This window comes from Perna viridis, chromosome 12 (genome assembly GCF_037379345.1).
Source record: "Perna viridis isolate PV_CMFRI_1.1 ecotype Kerala chromosome 12, ASM3737934v1, whole genome shotgun sequence".
Classification (NCBI taxonomy): Eukaryota; Metazoa; Mollusca; class Bivalvia; order Mytilida; family Mytilidae; genus Perna; species Perna viridis.
The window spans coordinates 32,166,664-32,188,099 of NC_142456.1; the positions used below are offsets into that span (position 1 = coordinate 32,166,664).

Below are 21,436 nucleotides of genomic sequence, written 5' to 3' on the forward strand. Positions count from 1 at the left end.
TTTGTAACAATTTTTACCAAACATTTAAAATAGATATACTTAATGGGAAACTTCCAATTAAAATAAAAACTTAAATCATAACTTTCAAGAGAATTCTTTAATTAGAACTTACAGGAGCTGTCAATAGAAGATTTGATGTGTGCCACACGGCTCCACGCCCAGTCTAGAAGAAACTTTAATGTGCAGCCATGGTGAACAAATTCTACAATATATGCACAAATAAGTAAAGCTCAAGACAATCAAGGGTTGCATCTTAATTTTGGAAGATTCAGTGTTTTAGAGTGCCACAGAAATTTTTTAAAGGAAAATGTAATATATTCCATAAAGTCATCTTTAATTTTGTATGAAAGAGAAATCATAACTCACATAATTCATCACCGTTCATATAATTACAGTTGTATTGTAACTAGAATATTACAAAATCAGACTTAAACCTTTAACAAAAATCTGAATTAGCTTTCAATGTAAGGAATTTTATTTTGAAGAGTAATCAAGGGAACCAAGGTTATAGCGGTAATCAAAAGAATGTAATCCAGGGACAAAGACCAGACATGGAAAACAGACATACACAACAAAGAACATAAAGTAACTAAAATCATACATACAAAGTAACAAAAGCAAACAAGCAACTCAGACTCCACTAAAAACTGGGAGCATGGACCAGGTGCATTTTTATAAGGTCATTCAAAGTAATTTTTTTGGTTCTCTGCCCATTTTGATGTCATCCAATGCAGCAGAGGTATTTCTTCTAACTCTATCACTACCCCAAAAAGTAACAAAATTGTTTTTTTCTACTGTTCATAGCCTGAAACTATCACCATATACCCCCATTTGTAAAGTAAAAAATGACCAAGGAGGTGCTAGGATATTTATACTTTATTTATTCCAAAATGAAAATGGGAAAAGTGGCATCCTAATAAGAGAAAAAGCAAAGGCATGAGAACCAAACAAATAGTTTTCGTTGGCCTATATAGTGCATTCAACTTCAAAGAACAATGACAAAACAAAGATAAAATCTGAAACCAACAAGAGCAAATCAATTCTACATTGAATCTTACTGTAATAATGGAGACCTATAAAAAGATACAAACCCTTACACTGTAAAAAAGCATGATGGAAGGACATAGCAGTGCAGCTACTATAACAACTTTTACTGTTGTTGACCCAGGCAATAGACTCATTCTTCCATACATTTCATTTTTCATTTCTACATGTAGTTTGTTTTTTTTTTCTTTTTAAGTTGAGACAACTTTCTTCCATAAAATAATTTTTCATTTTTTGATTTATTTCTTTTACTTTTAAAGTTACGACAACCCATTAAAAGCAAGTCCATGTATGTGGGTCTTTAAAAGGTATAATCTCTGATAAGTATTTCTATAATAATCTTTCACCAATCAAAAGAAACATTTCTTTACAATTCAGCCTTCCAAAAACTAAACCAAGACATAGGTATACACAGCAAAACAAACCAATAAGCTATGGTGAAAATATGTATTTGAGAATTTAAGCCAGACCTGCATGATTGTCAGACAGTCAAACAAGACCACAACATTAATCATATACAAAGCTAGTCTTGTATCACTCAAAACATCTTTTTTTCTTTTCCATTTAATCCAGTACCTACCTCCTGGTGACCAATCATTGACACACTTTATGATAAATGGCAGCATATTATACTCTAGAGCCATAGTTAGCAGACTTTCTCTCATTGATGTCTGAAAAGAGCAAAAAACACATCAACACAAAACAAAACAAAAAGTTTATTACTACAATGATACAGGTAAAACTTCACAGGTCCAAGTGAACGTTAGCACAGCATTTTAGGGTAAGAACAATCTCCAGTACAGAGGTATATTGACCATGTCAAAGTTTTTACACTTCTACATACTCAGCACTAAAGTCAACCCCCATATGTATATTAGTAGAGTATACTGGAAAGAACTTCACAGATTCTTTGTTTGAAAAGTTGTACACAAGCCTTGTGAAAATTTTAACATCCTTGATAGCTGTGCTAATAGGCAAGTTGAGTAATATGTAGATTTGTGGGAGATATAGGGGACAAAATCACACAAAGAGAATGTGAACCCTCTCAGTAACAGAAAGGCTACACAGACATGAAATTTAAAATAGGAATATTTATACAGCTGATATATGATCATAGTCGTAGAAGTCTTCCCTTATTTTTGTTCACACATGTTCCTATTTCTTTCCCATAGTTGGTTTTGTACAATTTTGTTCACTTTTTTTATATGGGAAGGTAACATATTACACTAAAGGGTAATTGTATTCTGCATTAAAAGCTAGTTAATGACCTGTTGTTGTATTATTTGTATATGACTGCTTGGGTTTTTTGTCTCTTGGACATTTTCCAATCTTTAGCACAGAAAGTAGACATAAGACAGCCACCGAAATCACTTACAACATATGCCTGCTCTTAATTAAGCCAAAAACAAAACTGGAAAGCAGAAAGAATTACGACAAAATTTGGACAAATTGGAGAGACAGACAAGGTGATTCAAATATACCACCCATCTTTAAGTTGGGGTATAATAAACTAGATCCCCCAACAGGAAGCTTGATATATAGTAGTTATTCTTCATTTCTATACATACAGCAGAAGGCGTTACAGTTGTACCATCCAAAGGTCGTGGTAACAGCCCCATATAGATACAGGTATGATACAGTTCTTTACAGTTCAGTAATACAGATGGTCCTATCTTCTCCATAGTAGCTAAAACCTGCAAATCAGATGTCATTATTATAAAGATCAACATTTCTAAGTGAAAGAAAGGATAAACAAAATACTTTCACTCATGTCCTTGGCCTCGGTCACTAAGACACTAGATTGCTTTTTTTTTTACAAAGCACAAATTAATGAACTTGTGATATAGTACACAAGTCTCAGTTATGAAATATATTCTAATTAGACTATGAAAGTTCAAAACATTATCATTTGTGCTGAGAATATGTGCAGTTGTGTAGTACATTAATTTAATCTCAGTATTCTTCATCATATCAAGAGTTTTAATATCACATATATATTTTCCAACTATTTATCCTATAATAGCACATCTACATATACTGGTAAATTTTGCATGATTATAAAAATACCTGTCTTTGAGTTCCAAGAAAATGCCCTTTAATTAAACCAACTTCAGTCACCAGTAAAGCATCTGTAATGTACATAATTCTTATATTTTGGAAAATATAATAAAAAAAAATTACTGACAATGATTCTGAACCCAAAAATATAGTCATTTCCGCCTCCCATTGCATGCTAAATCAGGGTTGCACACTTTCTACTTTTGAGAACATTAAACCAGGACACTCCTTAATTTTCTACAAAAAATTAGCACTTGACTATGAGGCAATCTCCTGAGAAGAGAGTTTAGTTGCTATTTCAAATCTTTAAACCTCTGCCATTCTCAGTGCTAAACCCATCCCTTTATGCAAATTATCAAAGTACACAGTAGACATCTTTTTGCTTATGTTGAATGAGTAGTGCTCATGCACTGTGATTTTTTTCACATCCTGCATAGCAGAGCCTATAAACCAGCAGAGTGATATGTACAATGTAGTTAACCAGGAAGTAGAGATAATAATGAAAGTGAAAAAAAAAACATACCAAAAATAGCTCAAGTAAGTATACATGTATCTTTGAACTTACCAAATGCTAGAGAAGCTGGATAAAAATGTTGTTCAGGAGGCAGCGGTGAAGTATTGATAAACTTCATCATTCTCTCTGTGTATATATGAACAGCCTAGCATTGACAATAAAAATTACAGCAATTAAAAAATGCTTGTGCATATTATACAATACTCAAGTGGTATTAAAAGTACACTCAGCAGTAACTTGTAAACAATTTAAAATTTCTCAAATTTCAAGAGAACATAACACAACAATTATCCCTTAACAAATATACTCAATCACTTATATTTTGTTTATTTCAAGGGTTGCACTGATAGACTTTTTTTTGCTGACAGGTATCAGAAATCCTTACCAGAAGGGGTTCATAATCAGCTTTACTGATGGCATCATCCAGCAAGTGTACTGACAGATATGGACATGTATCTAAATTACCTCCAACACACCTGAAAAGAAAACATAGATTTTTTTTTGTGGTTTCACCTCATTTGGCAGACACTTCATGTATTTCTGGATAAGAATGTTTGGAAAAGTAAAACTAAGACCAAGTCAACCTCAACTAGATTAATGTACTGATGGTACTTCCCCCCCCCTGACAAATCAGGAGCCATTCTGTTGAAAATACAGCAACATAAAATATACGATGGAAAAAAAGAACAGATATGGTAAAATGCAATAATTAGCCTACACCCAAAACAGTAAATACAAATGACTTTAACCATCTCTAATGAACTACTGTGCCTTTTAGTAGAGAAACGTCACAGCTTTTGGACCCCACATATTTTGATGATTAATTATTTATGATGTACCTGAGAGCTGAAGGCAATTGAGCATGGTACCATCTATTCATATCAAAAATAGCCATCTGGTAGGTCTTCTTATTCCCTTCCACTGACTCCCACACAAATAAACACCTACTCAAATCAGGACCATGGACACCTACAATACAGTAAAATTATTGTAATCAAAATATCAAGGTAAGGCATTCTGACATATTTGCATAAATGATATAAATGTAGTAGAAAGTTTATAAAGGAATTTTTAGAAATGTGTAAATATTATGTTAGTTTTTAATTTTAAAGATTCAAAGGAGTAATAAATCAATTTGAGATAAATACTGTAATCTGATGGTTAAAATAATTTTGTTATATCTCAATGGATAAAAAATTATTGACATGCCCCTATTCTGTTAAATTCAGAGCTACTTTTCTCATGTTTAAAGATAAAAATATGTTTTCAAATTAATTTATAAGAATTGGCTATGATAAAAATTTTGTCTATTGAAAAATAACATAAATTTTCCATGTGCATATTTTGTTTATTGCACTTCGCACAATAAACAATATGCACATGGAAAATTTATGTTATTTTTCAATAGACAAAATTTTCATTATTGCCAAATCTTAAATGACATTTGTTGTATTTAGATTATAATACAATAACTACATTTAACTGTCCATATAATTAGATTATGCTAATCTCATTGGATAATTGGCTTTACACGTGACGTTTCACGAGTTTACAAAACACATCTTCCAACTATTTATATAGGCCACGCCCACAATTAAGTGAACTACTTTTATTGATCACTGTATATTGCCTATTTTCTATTTTTATCTAAAATATTATATAGAAATAAAATAAGAGAAACATATAAATTTTAAATATAATAACTGAATTGTATTATTTTTTATATTTTATGGGCGTGTAAAAGCTTTGACCAGTCACACATTTTGGACATGAATTGCTAGCCTGATTCATTGAAGATGTGCTACGGTCAACGCTTTAACACACCAATAAAACATCAAAAATGAAACATTCAATCCTTAAATAAAACCCAACATCTTTTACCAGCAAATCTTTAGACTAAGCAAAGCAGTCCTACAGAAAGTGATTAATGGACATATACGTTAAGCCATACAAAAAAAATGCCTAGTTTTCTTTTTTTTTTTTTCAAGAAATTTCATCAAATTGAACAATTCTGTAAACATACAGGATTTTGAGAAGTTAAATAAAATACTCCATGGCATTGAAACTTTACTGGAATATGAGATGAGGCAAGAAATAAGAGCCATCTCTCAGCCACGAGACATACTTTTGTTTTTAATGATCAATGTTAAATTAACTAATTTAAAGTCGATTCCGGACTAGATATGAAAATTTCTGGAATGGATATAAAATTTTAAGATTTTACCATAATAAAAATCACTGATGCAGGAGGGTTTTTAGGGTTGTGGTGGGGCCTGAGAACCTAGAATATATTTTCTTTTAGCCTACATAATAAGCATCATCTTATAACTCATACTGCATCATACATACATGCCTCAATATTACATATACAATTTTTTTTTTGATGGGACAACAACATACTTTCCTCAAATGATTCCTCATCATTCAGTTTTGAGGGAGCTGCATAGTTTGGGTCCTCTAGAGTGTATCCTGTAATGACTCTGCTGGATACTGTTGAGTTAGAGGAAGAGTTGAATAACTGAGTAGTAAAGTCAAGGTCAAACCTCAGGCTAACAGAAGCCAGTTCCTATAAACAAAATATGCCAAGTTAGCTTAAAGAACAGACAAACACGCTCACAAACTAAGTCTCAGCCAATAAAAAATTTCCAGACCATAGACCAGTAATTCTAATCAAAAGTGTTAAACTCAGTAAGAATCAGGCAGTGGGTGAAACATGGTATGAAAAAAACCATCATTTTAACTTTAACTTCACTGAAATGCACTGAAAATGAATATTTCAAGGGCAGATAACTCTGTCAAAAACCTCATTTTTCTAACATTCTATTGAAAAACTGAGCATACCCAGTGATGAAGAGATGAAATAATGGTCTTTTAAAATAGAGAAAGTATCGTTAAGTGATATTTTATTGTCAGATCGGTGGGTTTTTCACATGCATGCATCTGATTTTTCCCATTTTGCCTTCTTCTTACAATAACTTTCTTACACTTAAGCTAACAGACATACATACAAAGGCAAACTTTTTTCACATGAAATGTATATTTATCAAGCTACACATGAAATTAACATGATTTTCATGTCAAATGCACTTAACATGAAGTTCATGTGAAAATTTTAAAGAAACTCCATATCCTGGTGTCAGTTTCACAAAAAGTCGTAAGTGTAAAATTGATCGTAAGTAATGATGTCATAAACTAAAATAGCATTGTGACGTCATGATTTACGATCAATTTCACACTTACGACTTTTTGTGAAACTGACACCTGGAGTTTCACATGAACTCAGTCATGATCTTTATTTGCTGACTATGGTAAAAATCACATGAAGTTCGTATGAAAATCATGTCTCATGTGGTTTTCTGACAAATGGAAAGAAAATGATACCACTTTCAACGCAATTAAAGGTAAGGATTTTGTGGTCAACATCACAAAAATTAGCCCTTTACAACATTACAATACTATTTTCTATACAACTTCGTAACGTAACTGATTGTTAGCTGTTATGGTAGATATTTGTCCTGAATAGCTGTGTTAAAACTTAGCAGACAACATAATGCATGAATGAAAAAATGAAAGTTGTACCACTCTTTTTAAATTTGCCATAAAAATCCTAGACAGTACAAGTGACAAGAAGTTAACATACCTCTGGGAGCAAAGCATTTTCTTGGCAGAAGTAACTTGATTTTTAATTGATGTTCAGTTTGTAGTTTCTTTGGATTTTTTTTGCAGAACTAAATTTCAATTGTGAATATAAAAATATCTGCACAAATTCTACACTACAATGCATATGAATGTTCAGCCAATCAAGAAATAGTCACCTCATAGAAAGCTCCATAATTACTGTACCAAGTTTTCTTGTTATAAGCCAGCTGGTATAGGGATGCTGATGATATGGTCTCCTCTCTGAAAATAAAGTGTACACAATAGAAACCAGAGAAGGCTAAATTTACCCAACTTTTACATTCAATTCCCCCAAATTTCCAACTTTTCAATTTGAAAGAGAACTGTGTGAAAAATCATAAGAAATAATTTTGCATTTGTACCCTACTCACTAAATATAGTGAAAGAGTAATCAAGGGAACCAAGGTTATAGTGGTAATCAAAAGAATGTAATCCAGGGACAAAGACCAGACATGGAAAACAGACATACACAACAAAGAACATAAAGTAACTAAAATCATACATACAAAGTAACAAAAGCAAATGAGTAAAAAATTAGGAAAGTCCCTCAAAACAGAAAGCTGATGTCAACTAAAATGAATCACATTGTATGTCCCAAACATAGAAAGCCACATACCAAATTACTTGAAATTAGAAATCAATTTGTGATTACAGTGATGAAAGCTGATTAGGGAATAACAAGTTAAACTTTGATAATTGGTAAAAAATTCAATAAGAGCAATTAGCAACTAACATGAAATTACAAAATTATTAAGTAGCAGTCTTTGTAAGAATCATGCAAATTCTTTAATATGTGATACACCCCAAAAATGTTATCCTTTCTTATTTTGTTAAGTTGCTTTATCAATCTATATGATGAAATGTATAATTATTCGTTCCAATCTGTCTGCTCTTAGGAGAAAATCCACATTGAAAATCCAACAGTTTCTATTGTATTTTAGTGTCATTTAAAGAGTTATCTCCCTTAATTTTTAATTTAACAGTACATTCGATATAATTTTTGTATCCAAAGAACAATGGTTACATGAAAAGCTACATGTTAATTTCTGTTTACTATAACATTTTAAACAAAATATCAAACATAAAAATATGTAGGCTTTCCAACTGTGAATCACATTTTACATGATTCTCAGCTGGAATGCTACTTAAATATTTACTCCTCAGTGTCTCCTCCTCTAACAACCCAAAGATAGCAGTAATTTTTAGGATCATTTTCTGGCTCTTGGTAAGCTATATGAAGAACTGATCCACTGTCAACCTCTATTCTTGAACTGTATCTATAAAACATTTATAAATCATGTAAAAAACAACTTTTACTTATAAATGAGAATTGATCCTGCTTAGTATCAGACTTACACAACAGTTTAAAATTCTAGAATTCATGTAATTTCAATTTTTATGGGAAAACTCTGAATGAAAGTTAACTTTGCCATTTCTTTAACTTAACAAATACCTTCAGTAATTCAAGTTTTTTACATGACAAAAGCATTTGAAAAGAAATCTGGAGCATTAAAAATGTTTTTCCCTAACCATTTTTTTCCAAAATGATGCTACATGGGGATCTGAGAAAAATTTGAGGTGTCTGCAGCCCTAAATGTAAGGCGAGACAAATTTCAATTATTGCTGTAAGGAGAAGAAGAATTAGCGGACAAACTTCAGTAACTTGGGGTATACAAGGCAGATTTATTCATTGTATCACTCATAACATGAAGAAAGTTGTCACAAATATTGTTTTCAAAGATTTCTATAATGGTAAGATGAATGATTACAAGTAAGTAACCAAGCAAAAGTATATTGATTACTGTAAACATAATAATTTTCCTGATGTAATAATTTTCGCTATTTTCACAGTGCACAGAAAAAACGCGAAAATAGTACCCGTGAAATGGATTTTTCACAATATTAAACGTTTATCATTTTCAAATGCAGATTTCTTGTGTAGAAGGCAATGGCTTTAGGGAAGGGAGATGTTTGAATTCTCCCCAAATAAAAAAATATGAATTAAAATTATATGCCATAATTTTTTTCTAGATGCACACGTTTGTCTGTAGTTAAAGAGAATTTTGTGGTAAAATTGAGCCCATATTTGTCAAAAGATGACCACAAATCATGAAATATTTACTCTAGTACTGGAACATTAAGCTTCCACAGCTGATAACTTCCAAAACTAAAACCAATAACCAGTGTTCCAATCTGGGGAATATACTTCAGACATGTAACAACGACTTCATCTGAAAGTAAACATTAACAAGATATTAGGCCAAAAAAAAATAATAGTCTTGTTCCTGAACCAGCAAGTAAAAAAAACAGGGTAGGTAGGTAAGGAAACCATTTCATTCTTCAAAAATAATTTACACTGAGTTAATGGGGAAACAATCTAGACTTTAACAGTGCTTGAGCTTAATTGACCATAAAATGTTTAGAATAAGCACAAAAAAACTACGGAAGGCAGAGTAGCAGGAAACTGACTTATTTATAATCTTGATGGTTAAAAGGTTCAGTGTTATATAATGTATGTACCTGGATTAAAGGCCTTTAACTCAACTCCATCACATCTTTTGTACTTATAATAATTACCATGAGAATCCTCTGAAAATTTTTAAAAAATCAATATTAACTGAAAAACAATGTGTCAACTGTCAAGATGTGAAATTTTTGTAGCATTAATGCTACAAAAATGTCTAAATTTTCAGTGGTTCAATGCAACGTCAGTATGTCCAACATGTTCAATAGTGCTAATGGCAGTTCAATATTTTAACAACAACACAGTGAAACCTCTATAAACCAAACACTGAATAAACAAGTAACATCAGAGATCAACGCTTACAATAGTCTGGAAGTCCTGTGCCAGCTTAATTTAAGAGAGGACTACATTGAAATTTTAATTGGTAGTCCTTTGGGCTATCAAATTAATACTTAAAACTTTATTAGTGCTAAGGATAGGACCGACAAACAATTTTGAGGACTACCTAAAAGTTAGTTTCAAACCCTGAACATGTCAAAATCCAACATTTTTTAAAGCCTCTTCAAGCCAAGTTTCAAAGTATTCTGAAACTTTAACTGAACATCTGCTAAAACAACCAAAGCTCAAAAGATATTCGTTCTAGATATGTTTCACTGTACATTTGGAGTGTTTTATATTTAAGTAGCAGTCTTTCTAAATATCAAGCAGAAGGTCATTCATGCATGTGAAAAACCCACTACATTTAATTTTATTCCTAGTTCAGAAACAGTTACTGATCACATAACCGGTCTTAGTTTTGCATTTGGCTGTTGCACTTTTGAGATAAAAATTATATAGATTGTACATGCAATTGGCACTTTGGAAGAGTTATCGTTCTTGATTTGGTTTCATTTGGTTGATTTTAGTGAAAGATAAATGTATGATTTTCTACGAAGTGCAGATCTGACTGCAGAAATGACTATTCTTATGTGAAAGTATAGCATACGTAGACTGAAAAAAGCATTGTTTGTTTGGTGGGTTTTTCTACACCATGAATCACTGAACCATAGGCAGTGTCTGAATTTTATGTAGACTGGTACTGATTATGATCATCATGATAAGTACACATACCATCAATAACCAAACACAGATTGTTTCCTGTAAATAAAGCTTGTTTACGTCTCTCTGCCACATCCCTAGACCTTGGTGTTACAAACTGTAACTTGGACGGCATAACTTCATCAGTGTATACATCTCCATCCAAACACATATCTGTAAAATATCCAAAGGTTGCGGAACAATTACAGGTAAAGGTCAACCCCAAGTTAGGTGAAAATTGGTGCTGTTAGTCAAAGCAAAATTTTCTTGCTAATCAAAAGTGTAAACCTTAAGCTCAATATCCAACATATCTGAATTGCCTGTATTGCAGTTTGAACATTTATCAAATTACATTATTTTCTAACGTTTTCGAAAACCAGGAAGTAAATACTTAATTCAACAAGAAACTATAAGTATATGCCCCAATGTAGACCAAATAATCCTTCAGGTGTACCATGTTTCAAGAAAAAGTTTCTGTAGATCTACACAAGTGAGAACTCACCAACTATATACACCATCCCTGAGATTGTTCCCACTGCTATGATGCCATAAAACAACCTTAACTGATCATTTAGAGCCCACATAGGTATAAAATCACCTCCAACTGTTGTTACCACCTCAATACTAGAAACCTTGAAAGAAAAACAAAAACAAAAATTATCAAATAATCTCCTTGGAAGTGAATGAAATACACCAACCACCTCCATTCCATATAAACCTTTAATGAATTGCAATACACACACACATTTGGGTGTACCATTCTTCTCATATGATCTACATCAATGTATCATTTTATAATTTAACAGAAATCAAATCACCAATTTTCCTTTTCTTTACATCAAACCGTAATACAACTAACAACATTCTCAATTTAGGTAACAAATCACCAATTAATGTGAATAGTTAAAACATGTAAAGAGCTTCACTTGCAAGTTATTATTTTCCTTTTTAATCACACCTTCTCCATTACCTTGTGTGGAATCTCTATAGCTTTTGTAACCTTCGAACTTTTAATATCTAGCACACAGACCATGCTGGTTTTGGCTGAGCTGCACACACCAACCAACAGTTTCCCATGATTGGAATATTCCTTAACACAAGTGATATAGCTGTGAGTATCTTTCAGGGTAACTCCAAAAACCCACGAGGCAATACAGCATCTACTTGCTACATCTAATACCTCAATTGCTGGTCCATTTACAAGCCAGATGAATTTTCCATCTAAAAAATATATATACAGAATAATATTGTGAAACTCACTACACACAAACCCTGAATAAACCAGAAACCTGTCAAAGGCCAAGAAAAAAACTACATGTATGTCGGTTTAAGGTTACATTCATATACTGCATAAAAAAATAGGAAAGATACATGTAGGCAAGTAAAATCATTTTATCTCTTTTAATTATTTTCTAGACACTGATGGAAAGATTTCTTGACTTTAATAGTGCTGAACTAAAAAAAAAAGACAAAAAATGTGCTAGAGTATACAGAGAAAACAAAGTAGGTAAGGGAACCTTAAACAGATGATTTTTTTCTCATGCCTAACCTACAAAATGCAGTACTTAAACATCTTCTGAATTCCTATCACATAGGTTTCTTGTACCTGCATGTATTGTTAACTAATCATCTGTTTAAACTGTACACAAAAATGGTTCCTCTTGACGGATTTCTCATTTTTCTGAGAAAATCAATCCCTTCTAAGATTTTATAGCTACTAATCATTCACCAAAGTTTGAAGGAAATCGGTAAAAAAATTGAAACACTACCAAGACATGTATGACAAATGCAAAGGTCAAACACATTATACCCCCACAACTACATTTGTACATACAGTTACATGGGGTATGATAAATCGATATTTAGTTTTAATGGTTTTGGTAGAAAAATTTCATGTCCAGTACTTTGAATTAATTCATACTAAAAGTACATGTACCTTTTGAGATAGCAGACACAGGGCTGGATTCATTTACATCCAAAACATTCTTAGTCCCTCGCTGAAATGGAAGAAGGGATGAGACACGATGTGGAGTAACCCCTGGTCTCATCTTGTCACTTCTTTCCTTTTGATGTAGATGTATAGCTTGAAGTGTTCTTTGTTCTCTAGATCTGTGATAAAAATGTATTTCATTACAAACGCCCCAGTTTAATACGATGGGTAAAGGAGCTAGATGACAGAAATTTAAAAAAAAAAATGGTAAAATGAAAACCAAGAATCTGAAATACTATGGACTAAACAATTCTGCAAGATGGTAGGCAAGGCTTCAAAGGGTTTCCAGCATATGAATTTTCTCCAAACTTTGCTAATGAACTGGTAGGGCAGAAATTAAAAAGTTGGCTTGACAAATTTGCCATGTAAATGTACCGTATACAATGTTAACATTTCCTGTGTTTTGCTTTATTGAACATTAGAAAATGTAAACAGGGGCTATGATAGCCTATCATGAAAAAATATTAAAATTTTACAATAAATATGGTATCAGCATACAAGCAAAACATTAATTTGGAATCAAACTAGGTAGGTTTGGCATGCATGACTTCAACAGGAAAATGTTTGAAAAACTCTGATGTATAGGGTTTGTAAGTCTCGTTCTAGTTTCAGTTTCCCTTCCGGAATTTCCGGTGTAGAACATATTGAAATCCGAAGACCGATATGCATTTTAGTGTGTACTTCCGGGAAATTTGCATCACAATGCAAAATCTTCTATTTTATGCTATTGTAAACAGTATTTTTAGCCAAAAATGATACTTCGCTTTTCATACTGAACTCAATGCTATGCCGAATGACGAATCCCTATACCTTTGAATGGTAGACTAGGACCCATTCTTACAAAACCACAGAGTCATGTGACCAGACTTACATACCCTATTACTAAAAATTCTTTTAACCTCTATCCCAGGGTTTTTACCCACGATTTTGAAAGCTTTAGTCACTTTCACAGTGTACACAAAATTGGTTCAGACACTACTGGACCTAATCTAAAATTTGGTACTTTTCTCTTATTTGACCAACTAAAAAATCTAAAATTTCTGCTGGACTATAGGCATTTTCCCCTACATTTCTTCCGCCTGGTGATATTTCATTTTCATTGCTTTTGCATAAGAAAATGGGGACGATTTAAATGGTATATGATTAATTTTTTAATTATAAGGCTGAAAAAAAAAGTGTTTCTGACCACCCCTCTAAAATTTTGTAGGGTGAGTAGGTAGGGATTTTTAAAAATTTTATTATTTTTTAAAATTTTGAAATGAAATAAATGTGACACCAAACTCAGAAAACAATAAAAACCAAATCTGCAAAGATTAAACATGTAATAGACTTAGTCCAAGGCCAATAACAAACTCAGACGTGTGTTTACACTCAATTCTAAATATAATCGGCTTTATTTTCTTTTTTTCTTCTGTAAGACAACTATAAGGGCTTAAATTTTTTTTCTTCAAAATCACAAATAAAAACTTTTTGGTAGGGGTCTGAAGGAGGGTCAGTAGAGTGACTGAAAACAATTTTTTAGCCCTTTTGCAAGCATATATTTACAAGACAATCCAGAAAGGAACTCCCTAGTCTTTAATCATCTAAAAAATAAAATGCCATTTACACTTTTATACTTAATCAAGGATCATATATTACATCATCCCCGACTTAATTCAAAATTTCTTTAATATTGAAAAAATGCTGATAGAAGCATGGTCACCCTTTAAAAAAAAAACAAAAAAACACTAAAATACATCTGGCACAGTGTAGAGATATGTGAGAACTAGGTCAATAAGAAGCCTTAAAGTAACATGCACCAGTACTAGCTTGTAAAACATTAGACAGAGTTAAATTCTTTTTAAAAAGTATTTCCCCCATGCTGCCTCAATAAGGGAATCATTCTATTTTAAATAGAGCGCAATATCAACTGTGAATATAACTAGGAGGTATTGGAGGCAGACAAGTTTAATGACAAATTTATGTCATCATTTCAGTTATGTTTAGTATTGGTCTCTGATGAGTTCATTAATTGATAGCATAAATAATATTCTCCAGATCGTAAACATAGCGTACAAGCATCTTCAAAATGTAGTGACCTATTACCCTTGGTAATGGGTACATTTAATTTTGAACTATTTCAGTAAGGAATATCTCCTATAAAGCAGAGCATTAAAACAGTTCTGTTTATTTTATTGTAGATGAACATTGAAAATCAATATTAAGATGCAAATCCAAATTTTGAATGTGTACACATGTACATGGATTTTTAGGACATTCAGAAAATCAGTGGCTAACTTTTAAAAAGAAAAATGTACCATATACAAAATGTTGAGCTGACCTAAATATGTTAGTAAACACCCCTTGACCTAACTTTGATGTAGTATGATCCACACTAGCAGGCCACAGCTTCATTACAAAAAAAATCCAAATTAGAGACTGCACCAAAATGAGGTTAAACCACTACACAAAAATAAATGATAATCAAACTTTTAATGCCATTTGATACCAAATTTACAAGAAATATTGTTTCCAGCATAAATTTAGACCAACATTAGGCCGCAACTGACCTTCAACCATGTACCTCAAAGTCACACACGAGTGGTCATGAGATTGACATTTACTCCACGTACCTGAATATTGTCATTAGTAGATAAGGGATTGTGTAAATTAAACTTTGACACCTTTAAAGAATGGCATTCAGCTAGGGGTAATAAAATTGCCACTTTTGCCATGTCAACTATTTGGAAATATAACTGTCAATATTTTTCGTACTTCACAGTCTTTCCTAAATGTCATCGGTCCAACGGTCCTGAGAGGTAAAATTTTTGTCGGACCGACCAACTACGATCTTTTCCGGACCAAATGTCAGATGTGTCCTGTGATCAGTTCCAGGATTTATTATTTTTTTGGGCATGCTCGATACGATTAAATTCATTTCCGATTTGAAACCAATGTTTGACTCAAAATCATGGAAGGGGCAATCTCTGAAAAGTCTTTAAAACGTCCGATAACAGAGATAGGAGGAAAATCGTCCTGATCGGAAATTCAGTAATAGCTGGGGGCGGAATATGGACATGTTCATTCATACAGTTTATCTAATAAAACAAATGCAACTCATTTCGATAGGCATTGGGATTGAGTTTTGGTGGGATAGCAATATGGAAACATTTATTCTTACACTAGGCTGCAATTTTTTCTTAAGCCAAAGAATAAAAGTTCAATAAAAAAAAAATGCTATTTTATTCAAACTTTCTCAACATTTCACAATTAACTAAGTAACATGATAAAGGCTGAGGCAATATAAAAATTAAAACAACAAATGAGTTGTACACAATACATTATTACAAAATAAACAAACAAACGTAAATGGTAAATGTCAATAAATTGCTTACTTTTACAATTATAGTAAAAAAATTTCGGAGAGACAAAACCAATCAGCCTGTCTGATCAAATGACAGACAGATTCTCTGACAATCTGGCACAGAGGATTTCAGATTATAAAATGAGGCAAGACTTCTTTGCCATTCTATCAATGATGACAAAAATCACTGCCTACCAACAATTCAATATCAAAATGAAAAAAAAGAAGATGGTAGCTAGCATAAAGAAATTTTTGACAATGTCACAACAGAACAGTTGTGAAAATTTATGACAATTTTTTTATTCTCATTTTCTGTAAGATGTCAATCTTCAATTAGCTTTTGGAGTCATCCGGGTTCTATGCTAGCTACTAGCGAAAACACTGATTTGTTATATTTCTTAAATCATGAAGTGCTTGGATGTTTAAAAATGAGAGTTGGACCAAAAATCTCAGTTTGTCATCGACATCGGTGGCATTCAATGAGCAGTCATAAACTGGATCAGTTTAATTGTTTCATGGTTTAAATGTAGATTTGACTAATTCAAATTAGCACTTAACTCAACTTCCATGTCACACTTGGCACAAAAGATGTCATGACCATACATTATTAAGAATACTGTAACAAACCCGAGAAGCCGGTAAGACTCCAACTTCCAAGACTAAGAGCTCGTTAATTTCGATTTTGACAAAGCATGGTCATGCCATCATTTTGCTAAAAGTTTGCAAATGTAGCTTTTGTGTCTTACAACTTCTTGATAGTAACTGTGATCTTACGTTTGAGATCTTTTTATAAATGAAAATAACCGCCATCCTAGTGTTTTCACATGTGAAAACTTAAATTTGGATGGGCATGCGTACAAAACCGGATATGATATAACTCGCGTTCAAAGCTGGCAACAACCAAGTCTTTGTTCCGGTTGGGAGCAGTGTAAAGATGTAGTAGTGCTACTTGTGATTTTATAGCAATTAAACCTTCAGAGGCGTAGCTAGGCCTGTTTTAATTGTACGCAAAATTGCGGCGAGTGCTTTTTTTTTTTTTTTTTTTTTTTTGTGGGGGGGGGGGGGGTCGCGAAACGCCCCCAGTGAGTCCGGCAAGGCAAAGCCCTGAGGGAAACTCCTGAATTTTAACGATTTTGGAGCCAGTTTTTTTCAGAGCCTATACTACGTTCATGGTATGCATATGAGATAAATAACCTTTATTTCATCTCTAAAATGTGTATTTTTATTTTTGTTACTTTTTCCGAAAGTATGCAACTGTGTATTTGCAGCTACGCCCCTGACCTTATATTCACATGTTTATGTAGATCTTCATATTTTTTGTGTTCGTTATTTCATATATTTTTATTTTTTGGAATCTTCAAGTGGAATAAGCTGGATTTTGGCTTAAATATTTTTTTTATGAATGGCCTTTTAACTGTGTTTGATTTTAATCACCTGTTTCTTTTTATTTGATGGATACTATGAATAATAACCGTGAAGAAAAAAAAAAATAATATGATTTGACCGAGCACTTTGATAATAATTTGCAACATAAGATTTTTATAAGCATAGTTTACAATTATGAAGAAATAAAATAAACTATGATGTTAATGAAATAGTAATCAAGGGAACCAAGGTTATAGCGGTAATCAAAAGAATGTAATCCAGGGACAAAGACCAGACATGGAAAACAGACATACACAACAAAGAACATAAAGTAACTAAAATCATACATACAAAGTAACAAAAGTAAATGAGCAACTCGGACTCCACTAAAAACTGGGATCATGGACCAGGTGCACCGGTAGGGTAAGCGTCCTCAGCTTTTCTAGAAACATCCGCCGAGTTGCTCATAAAAAGTCAAGTCCGGGGTAGACAAACGAGGGAAGGAAAATTATGACCCGTTGAATAAATCAGTTTTCATGGTGCTGATGGATACACCATAACGATCCACGAGTTCATGATAACGGCCATAAAACTTCTGTAGTGATGACTTCAATCTTGTAGCAACATAACTCTGTTCCAGAAGCCTATTTGTTAGAGTTCTAGCGCGATAAAAAAAGTCTGCGTAGTTTCGGCAAGCTCTGGCATAACGTATGAGTTGTGATATGAACACTCCATACGCAGGAGCCGAAGGGATGTTGCCACAGATGAAAGGGAAGTTGACAATTCTGAATGAAAAGTCATCACGTTTGTCGTAAAGTTTGGTCAATAGTTTTCCTTTACCATCGAATTCTAAGTGTAGGTCAAGATATGAGGCTGACTTCACAGTGTCTGTAGTATCCTTTATATCTCAAGTTCTTTTGGGTAGATGCGATGTATCATGAAATCATGAACCCAACAGAACAAAATTAAAAACAACATCGGGAAGACGGTGTCAGGCTGAGCTGAGCACCACAATCCGGCTATATAATCAATGAAGCTTCAAGATTTGTGATATTATGGAACAATTCTTCTCACTGCAGTAATCAGACTGTTCAAAGCCAGCGAAAACATCTGCATGTGACACTAGCATACAGTTACCTGGTTAAAATTGTTTTAAGATTATTTAGGAACAAATTGCAACAAGTTACAAAGCGATAAGTTTAAGGAACTTCCAATTACTAGTATATAAAAAAATATGAGAGTCATATATCGGAATGTAAGAAAAAATGTGTCCTATTGTAATTTGCAACTCCCTATAAACGTTCTTCAACTTGTACTAAAAAGTATGAAATATGCAATGGTAATACTTTGTCATGTTGTGATGGCACTTTATCATGTTGTGATGGTAGTCCGAATATCCTCCGACCCTACAACCCACCTCTTTTTAATTTGGATATCGATATGTCGGGACAGGTTCCGACATATCAATATCCAAATAAAAAAGAGGAGGGCTACAGGGTCAGACGAAATTCGGACTAGTGATAGGTACTTTGTCACGTTGTGATGGCGCTTTATCATGTTGTGATGACCAGTACTTTGTCATGTTGTGGTGGTTCTTTATTATACTGTGATGGTTCCTTATCATGTTGCGATAGCACTTTATCATTTGTGATGGTACTTTATCACGCTGTGATAGTATTTTGTTGTGTGGTGTAAGAATTCTTCAGCACAACAAAGAATCACAGACAAAAAGTTTCATCATTAGGCCTTCATTGCGCTCGTAACATATGGTTGTCAAAATATTACAATTTTTTCAACTTCTGATGCAAACAATTTCCACTTCCGCATCGAAAGAAATGGGCTTAGTAGTGGTTTGCTTCTATCCGTCACAAATACTTGATAGACGCAACTCTTTCCGATGATAGGACCTTGTTGAATAGTGCAAGGTGGTATGACAACATTGCAATTGTCGCAAAGCGGCCGATTCCGTACCTCCATTTAATCTATATTGTATTAGATACAAATCAATAGGAACTGCTTTCAGTCGTGTTTCGAAAAAAGTGGCTGTGCCTGTTGAACATGTTTGGTAAATAGCATTAATGGTTAAAATGAGACACTTGTTAATTTATCAAACAACATATCTAGATAATCGCAAAATCTTCACAATTGCAGAATGTTGCCATCTTCTAAACATCATATGTAACAAGCTTTCTGATTGGTTAGTTCTCTTTGAGCAAACCAGGTTATATTGTATAACCTGGCTTTGTGCTATGACGTCATTACACTCTTCACGTTGACGTACTCCCAAACAGTTAGACAGAGTGGGGAAACGCTCCCGGACCCACGCAGGGTCTGAGAGTAGGCCAGATCGTCAACAAAGCAATCCAGCCGCTAGTAGGACATAATCTGACTGAGTTCTTTGGTCAAGTATCCTGAAGGCTGGGCTTCGCTATCTCCAACTACTAACAGACATCTACTAACACAATCCCCGCAATGAGAAAACACCTGTGTTTGTCCTTGATGGACGAGTTCAGTCCCTTATCTCAAATAAATTCTTTTTATCTACTTCGGATCAATTTTGACATGTTTAGGTATTCGATTTATACTTGGATTAGAATGCATTGGAACTGACGAAAATGACTAAAGAAGATGCTTGGGAAATTAGACGGGCGAATCCAGAAATTTTGAAAGGGAGTATCAGAAAGATATATCCAGGCTACTGTTCGTGCATTTGTGCAAATTATCAAGACATTTCCAATAATAGGGAGGCTTCTGACCCCGAAATCCCTATGATCCTCCACCTCTTTAAAACAAATGTTTCCAGTTGTTGGGGGTTCAATTACAGTGACTGAGAAAAACAGAATTTTATGTAGAATGGTAAAAATGCGATTTCTAAACTCTTGAATATTTGTAAAATATGCTGGTAATAGCCCATTTCATAAAATACTTTCCCGACCACTGCAACTAATAAAGTTTAATTTCGCTGTAATTTGCTCTTATTTACGCTGCGGTTTGCTCTTCGACATCTCAAGTTTATTAGAGTTTTTTCATGACAAGATATAACAGCAAAAACATAAAATAATAAACACAATTAATTCTGGTAAGAAAAATGTGAATATGAATAACTGCCAAAATCCGTACTCAATATTATAATAGACTCTTATCTCTAAGACAAAGATCGATTCTCGCAATACCGCAGTTGGGGCGGATTGACACTTAGGCAATGTGGATCTGTCCACAGGCCACAAATTTCAAACAATAAACTTAACTCCGATAAAGAATAAGAATATTGAATTGAGTAGCTTTCTATTTTTTTGCACTAATTGTAAAACAAATATATGTAAATACAAAGATACACTACAAGAAATTGATCAGTAACAAATTAAAGAGAAAAAAATGTTTATTTATGAAAAAAAAACATAAAAGTGCTCACTTCCTAGATTTTTAGTTATATAGTCGAACAATTTAAATCCCATTTAAATCCTATGATCAAAGTATTGAATCACTGAGTCACTGAGGCTAAATTGATAGCAATATATTAATTGACATCAGTTTTCAACATTGCCTGAAGTGACCATGTTAATTACAGCAAAAATATAAGTTTATGTAAAGTGATGATTTATTTATTTATTTATTTATTGTATTTAATTTTTTTTAAATTTTTTATTTATTTTTTTCTTGGCTTTTAATAAAAAGACATGAACATATCATATCCCAGGTGAATGTTTGCTGTTAAAAAATATAGAAAGTCAACAATCCACCAACAATATTCATTTTGATGGTACCATTTTTTCAAATCCGCGCCTGGCTAGCTCTCGGAAGGTACAATTAAATATCTAAATAATGTTAACACTTAAATTCAATTGAAAAACTATGATACTGGAAAAAAGACCAATTGTAAGTAAATAGAAGAACATTTTTAAA

General features: G+C 33.0%; 1 protein-coding gene across 4 annotated transcripts in view; it reads right to left on the reverse strand.

The window, feature by feature from the left end:
- LOC148602058 (uncharacterized) overlaps nt 1–17,020 on the reverse strand; it is a 39,679-nt gene extending 22,659 nt beyond the window's left edge. For 2 of the 4 annotated variants that reach the window (XM_088554302.1, XM_088554303.1), the window contains exons 1-18: nt 16,943–17,020; nt 12,772–12,944; nt 11,806–12,056; nt 11,338–11,467; nt 10,869–11,009; nt 9,815–9,883; nt 9,417–9,525; nt 8,452–8,571; nt 7,432–7,516; nt 6,017–6,182; nt 4,456–4,585; nt 4,002–4,092; nt 3,668–3,761; nt 3,112–3,173; nt 2,613–2,738; nt 1,625–1,715; nt 1,059–1,073; nt 113–202 (exon numbers count right to left, since the gene is read on the reverse strand). In XM_088554302.1, the coding sequence (XP_088410428.1) occupies nt 113–202; nt 1,059–1,073; nt 1,625–1,715; nt 2,613–2,738; nt 3,112–3,173; nt 3,668–3,761; nt 4,002–4,092; nt 4,456–4,585; nt 6,017–6,182; nt 7,432–7,516; nt 8,452–8,571; nt 9,417–9,525; nt 9,815–9,883; nt 10,869–11,009; nt 11,338–11,467; nt 11,806–12,056; nt 12,772–12,883 (1,882 nt within the window). In that variant the 5' untranslated portion in view covers nt 12,884–12,944; nt 16,943–17,020. The remainder of the gene's footprint in view (nt 1–112; nt 203–1,058; nt 1,074–1,624; nt 1,716–2,612; nt 2,739–3,111; nt 3,174–3,667; nt 3,762–4,001; nt 4,093–4,455; nt 4,586–6,016; nt 6,183–7,431; nt 7,517–8,451; nt 8,572–9,416; nt 9,526–9,814; nt 9,884–10,868; nt 11,010–11,337; nt 11,468–11,805; nt 12,057–12,771; nt 12,945–16,942) is intronic. The other 2 variants (XM_088554304.1, XM_088554305.1) reach the window with 2 other exon arrangements.
- Nucleotides 17,021–21,436: the final 4,416 nt, after the last annotated feature.